Source organism: Fomitiporia mediterranea (genome assembly GCF_000271605.1).
Source record: "Fomitiporia mediterranea MF3/22 unplaced genomic scaffold FOMMEscaffold_2, whole genome shotgun sequence".
NCBI lineage: Eukaryota > Fungi > Basidiomycota > Agaricomycetes > Hymenochaetales > Hymenochaetaceae > Fomitiporia > Fomitiporia mediterranea.
This window is the reverse complement of record NW_006760387.1, coordinates 1,293,375-1,301,296: the sequence shown is the minus strand read 5'-3', so window position 1 is coordinate 1,301,296 and position 7,922 is coordinate 1,293,375. Positions and strand designations below refer to the sequence as shown.

Here is a 7,922-nt window from a genome sequence, read left to right as displayed (position 1 = left end):
GACTTTATAAGCAAATATAAGGATCCACAATATGTAAAAAATATATGTCTTAGCAGTAAATTCCAATACATTTTCGTGTTCGATTTGGTGATGCAATAGAACACTGATTCTTCAGAATATAGGATTGCCTGTGAGCACACCGTTAGTGGCTGACTCTGCTCTTGACCTAGTATGGAAACTATAGGTACGTTGTATCTTACGACTCTGGCTCCTTTTCGGCTTGCGTGCTAGCTATCTGTCTCGACGGCTTCATTTGAAATTTGCCTTGGGACAGCTTTAAGACAAGAGGCCCACATCCAGTTAGCCTCCGAAAAGCTGCCCGATGCCAGCTCTAAGTGTGGAGGAAGCGTTTCAATCTGCTCTCGCCAACTAATAGCATCTTCCTCTCTTTTTAGGATTATCCTCAGGTTATCGAGAACTGCTTTATAGCTGCTCAGTGAAACCCGGTAACTACGTTCATGCAGTCTCTGTCCTCCAATCTGGTCAACCCGATGCAGGAATTCTCTCAGCCGGAGTCATTCCCGCCGATGGACCTCATCTCGAGTTCTGGCTGTGACAGTTTCAGCTGTCCGTCGCTCTCTGCTTCGAGCACGCTTTCATCGGAAGATTATACGGAGCTTGAGACAGATCAGGATATAATATCTCCACTATGCTCGCCTTCACTGGAGTCGACGTATGCTTATGATCTTGCTCATGCACTTTCAAATTCAATGGACAAGGCGTCTCTGAATGAGGCTGGCACTGCTACACCAAGACCTCTCCAATTCGATCGTAAAGGCTACTTTCATGGGCCTGTAAAGGTAGAGGATGATGGGTACGAAGGCGGGAACGAGACTGGACGTGTACCGAACTTGTTAGCGAAAAGAAGACTCTATAGCCTCAGAAATCGCAAGTCAAGTATACTGTTTCGGACCAGTCGGGTTGAACAGCCAGTCGAGGAGTACACGTCCGATAACTTCAAGGTTATGGCCATGGCTTGTGATACTCGTGGGAATTCTGCTTCTCAACTGCGGAATGCAAGACCTCACAGCTCTCCGATGCCAGTGGATTCTTATGACCCCGAGATGGAGGGTGATTCTATTCGGAAAGCAGTGCTGGTGAAGACGAGGAGAGCTACGCAAGACATGGGACTTGGTCGAGAACTCCCGATAGTTCGCAACGAGCAATCTATGCAGCAAGAAGGCTTCAGTACAAAATCTGAGAAACCTTTGCCGCTGAATTTAGTTACGGATTCCTCGTACGTTCTTTCTGACGGACATGGCCTGGGATTGCAACGGGCGCCAGCAAAAGCCGCACTACAGCCCATGGACACGGTTCTGGGATTCATGGACTCACCTTCACCCATTGATGAATTGCCGCCTTCAGTTATATTTGAATGGAATGTTGCCAGCTTGGAAGAGAATGTCCCAATCCTGCAGGGTAGGTCTATTAGTCCATGCGCATCCCGGTCCATCGTCGGCTTAGGAATTGACATTCTTGACAGATCAACCTCCGTAGCAGAGGCCGGCAGCTCTTCCCCACTCGGCTGCGAAGAACACTATTCTTAGCTGAATTTGACCTGCCACCTTCTCGCGGTCCCGTAACTTGATTTCAACTGCTCGAATGTGGTGCTAGGTATCTCGACCTGCCTTTGTTGTTATTATTGTTTGGTAGATGTCTTATCCTGTATTTTCAAAATCCTGTAGCAGTCATAGATTGTTTCCAAGCAATATGAACCGATATGAAAGCACGCTTATGCGATTATTGAGCATTTAACGGAAGCGAAGACCGATCAGTTTAATGTTAGAGTAGATGTAGCCGTGGGAACGCTGATCAATTGTTGAATCTGCTTATTTTACTACCGAACGCGTCCACTCCACACTACCTTGTTTCTAACTAGTACTATCCGTCACAGTTTTTCATCGAAAACATCATGGTACGCGAGATTATCAACGTGCAAGTTGGCCAGGTCAGTAGACCATTCTTACGCGCCGCGATCGCGCGGAGCGGCATTCGGAATAGTGGCTGAATGGTATGTTGGTTTGGTTAGGCCGGCAACCAGCTTGGCGAGGCATTCTACAAGACGTTACTTGCGGAGCATGGGCTTAACTACGAAGGGGTGAACAAATACTGGGTGTATCTATTAGAATTACTCGCTGATGGGTTGTGGTTTGTAGGCGTACGAGGGAAACGATCCTCAACAGCTTGAACGAGTGCGTCCTTCTCAGTAATTGTACCGAATAAGCATCTCACGACACTACCGACATCGTACTCACAGGCCAACGCTTACTTCTCTGAAGTTGAATCTGTCGGAGGCGCAGTTAGATATGTACCGCGGAGCGTTCAAGTTGACTTGGAGGCCGGCGTGCTTAATCGCGTGAGTCTTCGTTGTGGTCTACCTTCGTGGCTGTTCAAAAACGGACTCCCATTTAGATTCGAAGTGGTCCTCTAGGAAAGCTCTTCCGCCCCGATACCTTCGTACATGGTGAAGCTAGTGCTGGAAACAACTGGGCAAAAGGCTGTGAGTCTCTACCATATACATGCCTTATATCCACTTTCATTAACGCCTTTCTTCGTGTTATAGATTACACAGAAGGTAATGTGTTGAGGTTCTCTCATTTTCTTTTTCATTCTCATCCACAATATAGGGGCTGAAATTGTTGATTCTATTTTGGTAAGTAAACTAGTTCTGCTTCACTGTTGACCCATGACGGGAAAAATGCATTATAGGATGTCGTCCGGAGACAAGCAGAAGCATGCGACTCCATTCAAGGCTTTCAGATTACGCATTCTCTAGGAGGAGGAACCGGTTCCGGTCTAGGAACGCTTCTCCTGTCTAAAATCCGAGAGGTCCGTATTAATCAGTGTGCATATAATAGCCTATAGCTTAGCTACTCTTCTAGGAATATCCTGACCGCATACTCTCTACTTTCTCTGTCCTTCCGTCGCCTAAAGTACGGCTCGTCTTTAATCATGTGGAGTGCTCTTCTTATATTCGCTTTCCCCGCCATAGGTTTCTGAAACAGTAGTCGAGCCATACAATGCCATGCTCTCTGGTCATCAGCTGGTCGACAACAGCGATTTGTCTATTTGTATCGACAATGAAGCATTGTAGGCGAAGGCTATTTGCATCACTACACTTCTATCTTAGCTATTGACAGATATGACATCAACTTCCGTTTATTGAAAAACAAGGATCCGGACTTCGCTGCTCTCAACACAGTCAGTCCTTGGGTTTATATTTGGACTACTTCATGTACTAAGCACATTGACAGCTTGTTGCGCAAGTCATGTGTGGTGTCAGCACGAGCCTTCGTTTCCCTGGTCAGCTTAATGGGTTCGTATTCAGCCCTCCTCTTAAGCTTCACAGAATGAATGACATTGTTTCACAGTGACTTCCGCAAAATGGGCATGAACCTCGTTCCCTTCCCTCGTGTACGCGTGTCCCAGTGTCACTATGCCTTTGAAGCTTATTACTAAACTAAAAAATGAACAGCTTCACTTCCTCATGCCGAGTTATGCTCCGTTCTACGACCCGAAGGCGAGGTCTTATCAATCGGAGAACGTCAACGATCTGACACACTCGTAAGACTTCTACCTACAAGTGTCACAAAATCTGGGTATACTGACGTGCCTTGAGGCTGTTCGACCGTAAAAACTTGTTGGTGGCCTGTGACCCGAGACTTGGGTAAGAAAGATATCGACTAAATTGCCTTGGAACAGACTATCTGATCATTCCTTTGAAGACGTTATATGACTGCTGCTGTGGTTTTCCGTGGTGACGTACATTCTCAAGAAGCAAGTATTTCGGTTTCTATTTAAGAACTATAATGACTTATCGGGCAATGGTGTTCTTGCTTTAGGCCGAGGTTCGTCACCCTTCCTAGATTTCCACTGTCCTGTACTCACTGCGTTTTTACTAGGCCTCTATCGGTCAAATTCAGTCTAGGAACTCTGGCATGTTTGTCGAGTAAGTAGCGTCTGGACTGTTCGACTATGTTCGTCATTTTGTTTACGCAATTTCACAGCTGGATTCCGGACAATGTTTCCATGTCCTTGTGCTCCGTTGCTTCCGCCGCCTCCAAGAAGGTGAGATTACTTACTTTCTCGCATATATGCATGCATTAATAATACCATGCACTTGTAGTCTGCGACATGCCTAGCAAATTCAACCTCTATCCAGGAGGTCTTCAAACGCACACACGCGCAGTTCACTGCTATGTTCAAGCGTGGCGCGTTCTTGCACTGGTACACAGGTGAGGGTATGGATGAGATGGAGTTCACGGAGGCAGAAAGCAACACACACGATTTGATGTGCGCATATACCTATCACTTGTCTGTACCGATGCTGATATGCCGCCTCTTATTACTTTTATAGTGCCGAATACCAACAGGTTTGTCTCGGCCTCTATAAATAAACACTATGAAGGCTGACCTCGTTCATTGTCAGTACCAAGAAGCGGCAGGAGAAGAAGCATACGAAGAAGAGTACGAAGAGGAACTGCCCGCCGAAGAAGCCGAGCAATGAACTGCGTTCGAGCCACCGCTCTATTCCGTTCTTCTCCCTTCTCGCTCACCTCTTTTCTTCGTACAACCCCATGTCGCTTACCACACGTCCCCTGCTTTGCTTAAACCAATAAAATGACTAACACTCGTCTGCTGGCACATACCTACTCCCCCAACTTTCTAACAACACATTTTAGTACCGTCGATTCCTAATCCGTCAGCATTCTTTCTTCAGACGGCATCTACAAAATTGTCTTGGATAATGCTATCTTGAATATGTACAGAAGCGACTAGAATTTATAAGAAATATAAGGGAAAAAATGAAGGAAGGACTGATAGTTCATTAGTGTAAGTGTACATCCAGCTGGCTCAATGGGCGAATCGTGGCTCCATTGTGGCTCGGAACAGATTATGCACCAAATTCACTTGCCAATTTCTGGGAATTAGCAACCCAAATTCGGCAAGTGATCTGCTGTAAACACACGCAACCAGAGTGTATCTTTCTGTTACTGGTTGCATAATGTATTAATACTGCAGTATGGAAACAACTTATTCTATATTAGTAATAATACGATACATTGATATATGACACCTTCAAGCCTTCCTTAACTGCGTCGTAGATAAAGATTTGTAACTTAGTGCATACATAGGCAATATTAACTCTAGGAAAGTTGCCCTTGCCACGCACGAACTTGACCTTTAACCACCACCTCAACGTGTGCTGGATGTTGCAGAATGGCACATTCGGCCAAAGCAAAGGCAGCTGGTGTCTCAGCAAGCTCGTTCCTTGACCTCAAAGCGGAACTTGCGAAGAAAGAATCCGACTTCAAGACCGGAAGCGTGCCACGCGGGGAGAAGGTGTGTGTGCACTCTTACGATCCGTACAGCTCAATATTCTCCACGACATGTCTGACAAAATACTGTCTCACAACAGAAGGGGAAAGGAACGGTATGGGTTCGAACGAATAAAGGCGTGGCGGCACGAGCAGCTCGGGATGTGGCTGCGCTTGCAGCGGACAGACAGACAGCGGAGTCTGCGCGAGCCGCTTTGGAACGAAAGGCAAAGATTTACGAGAAGCTGCGGAAGGGCAAGACGGGAGGATTGACGGAAGCACAAGTCGACGCGTTGTTGGTTGATGTGCGTTCAATCCTTTGTTCAGGTGGTTATCCAGGCACTAACTGAATTGCTCTACGGACAGTTTGACGCGAAGCCGGATGATCATTTCAGTAGCGATAGCGAGGACGTGGACGAGTCTTTAATAGCCCCGAAGGCTCTCGATGACGATGTGTGTCCTTTCTCTCCACTGACATGCCATGCCACTGAAGACAGTCAAAATTTCTAGGACGATCCATTGGTAGAATATGAAGATGAATTTGGACGAATGCGTACTGCAAGGAAGAGCGAGGTGCCTCGAAATTTGCTGCCGTCTGCTCAAGTTGAGGAGGAAGATAACTATGAGTACGCCCCACCGTCATTATTATTTAGACAATTTCAAAGTTTTGTCGCATTTACAGTCCCTTCGTAGTTCGTACGTATCTCTATCTCTATCACAAACCGCCAAATTGACTAAACAGGCTGCTTTCTACATAGGCAACCCTGTTAACCATTTCCCGGTCTTCGAACCAACTGCTGATCGCGTTGCCTCGATTCAAAAAGCAGCAGAAGAAGCCGAGACACCACTTGAGGCGCATTATGATGCGTCGAGGGAAGTACGCGCCAAGGGAGCTGCGTTTTATGCATTCTCCAAGGATGAAGAGGCGCGTGCGAGAGAGATGGAGGCATTGAAGAAGGCAAGAGAAGAAACGGAAGTAGCTCGCAATGAAGCTGGAGCTATCGACGTCAGGCCAGAGGAAAACGAGGGCATGACCGGGGAACCGGAGAGCGTGGTTCAGGGGAAGGGGAAGGAATCAGCGAAGAGCAGAGCAACGGAGAAAAGAAAACGGGAGATAGAAGAACGGCGAAAACTAGTTGAGGCAAAGAGGAGAAAGACGAAGGGCGACGAGGACAAGAGTAAAGCAACTTCTGGTGGGGACACAGCGGTGTCTGTGAAAGTAATTGGTCACTTTGCCGCTGTCGAAGCGGCGATGTCGAAATCGCAGACGCAGACGCAGACGAGCAAGACTAGGTCACGGTGGGATCAACAGCCCAAATCGAAGGCGGCTCAGTCTTCTGTCAAGTCAGCAGATGACTTCCTCGCACAGCTTGAACAAGACTTAAATAGGAAGGGCAAGTGAGCTGGACCGTGCGTTTTAACGTTTACAGTGGAGTGCATGTACACAGCGCTGATATTACATTTGTTTCCCTATTCAGCCACCAGAAACAGGACAAATAACAGCAACTTCCTCCCCACCCCTCAGCATGACACTCTCAGTATCGTCAACCATCTCAGCATCGATGCTCCATTGACTCGTCTGGAGAATAGCGTCGAGATTTGTGCCCAGGTGACGTTGGACCAAAAGATCGCCCAGTTTACTTAATGGAAAGGTTGCCTCGTTATCTGAAGAAGGAAGATCGATGGTTTCGGATTGCACGCCTGTCGCCGTGAGCGCAGCGGCAAAGTACAGAACTGTAATCTTGCGAGTTGAACGCGAGCTTGGGGATGTTTGCACAGACATGTTTGGCGATGCGCTGTCCTGCAAAACAATGAGCACAGTGTTCGTGACGTCAGATCCTCAAAAACATGGCATGGGCATTAAATGAATAATCGCTTACTGCGCGAATGATGCCCAAATGATAACGAGATGAGGACAGGATCGACGTTTCCTTTGTCTTTCCTTGTTTGGTCGGATGCTTCTTTGGATTGGACACTTTGGTCGTGGCACTCCCAGTTGATCTTCAACCCGTTCAGTCTCCGCTCAACATTGTAATACATGAGCGTTGCATAAAATGGGCCTCACAGCTCTAAGCAACTTGTGCTCACATTTTACAGAGGAAAGCACGTGAAGTGCTGTAATATGAGCTCTGCATATTTGCATTATCAATTAAGGAACAGCAAAGCTCAATTACCTACTATGGGATATCAAAGTAACATCTCTGCAAGGGCCTGGCGGACTCCATTAGTCTCTTATAATGTGACCGACTGATATCTACGCTTCACCCGTATTGCAACGTTCTACATGCTGTTGACGTAGTTCTGATCCCTTGACTTAAATCATTTGTTGGTTGACTCGTTTCGATCCAGACCTGGAGGCTTGGGGACTTTGACTTTTCGATGGTACGCTCTATCTGTAGACTCAAGGAAGTGAACTTCGGAGGAATAAAAAGGATACAATAACTTTTGTTGCTATCTCTTTTATCATAACAATTATAGAACTGCTCGAACTCTATTGTACTTTTGTTTATATGTTCCTCAGTACCTTATCCCATCCCCCACCATTGGCCAGAGCTGCCTGTACTTTTTCAGATCTAAAGCTCCATCAGGAAAAAGTTGTATTTC

General features: G+C 46.7%; 4 protein-coding genes across 4 annotated transcripts; 3 read left to right on the top strand and 1 right to left on the bottom strand.

Moving 5' to 3' along the window:
• Positions 1-458: 458 nt before the first annotated feature.
• Positions 459-1,547, top strand: FOMMEDRAFT_151672 (uncharacterized protein; the record flags this gene model as incomplete). Its single annotated transcript, XM_007262613.1, has 1 exon — positions 459-1,547. One exon carries the CDS (start codon positions 459-461, stop codon positions 1,545-1,547), a length of 1,089 nt encoding a protein of 362 aa, XP_007262675.1.
• Positions 1,548-1,912: 365 nt separating this feature from the next.
• Positions 1,913-4,659, top strand: FOMMEDRAFT_102200 (tubulin nucleotide-binding domain-like protein; the record flags this gene model as incomplete). The annotated part of the gene is made up of 21 exons (XM_007262612.1): positions 1,913-1,948; positions 2,030-2,098; positions 2,157-2,192; positions 2,258-2,356; positions 2,413-2,500; positions 2,564-2,575; positions 2,628-2,653; positions 2,710-2,829; positions 2,883-2,933; positions 2,993-3,090; positions 3,141-3,201; positions 3,255-3,316; positions 3,372-3,414; positions 3,476-3,564; positions 3,620-3,667; positions 3,726-3,781; positions 3,901-3,949; positions 4,008-4,068; positions 4,127-4,293; positions 4,358-4,373; positions 4,430-4,659. 21 exons carry the CDS (start codon positions 1,913-1,915, stop codon positions 4,505-4,507), a joined length of 1,365 nt encoding a protein of 454 aa, XP_007262674.1. The 3' UTR covers positions 4,508-4,659.
• Positions 4,660-5,220: 561 nt separating this feature from the next.
• Positions 5,221-6,720, top strand: FOMMEDRAFT_151670 (uncharacterized protein; the record flags this gene model as incomplete). The annotated part of the gene is made up of 6 exons (XM_007262611.1): positions 5,221-5,343; positions 5,420-5,623; positions 5,685-5,771; positions 5,829-5,944; positions 6,001-6,014; positions 6,077-6,720. 6 exons carry the CDS (start codon positions 5,221-5,223, stop codon positions 6,718-6,720), a joined length of 1,188 nt encoding a protein of 395 aa, XP_007262673.1.
• Positions 6,721-6,792: 72 nt separating this feature from the next.
• FOMMEDRAFT_75654 (uncharacterized protein) lies at positions 6,793-7,101 on the bottom strand (the record flags this gene model as incomplete). The annotated part of the gene is made up of 1 exon (XM_007262610.1): positions 6,793-7,101. The coding sequence occupies one exon, from the start codon at positions 7,099-7,101 to the stop codon at positions 6,793-6,795; it is 309 nt and encodes a 102-aa protein (XP_007262672.1).
• Positions 7,102-7,922: the final 821 nt, after the last annotated feature.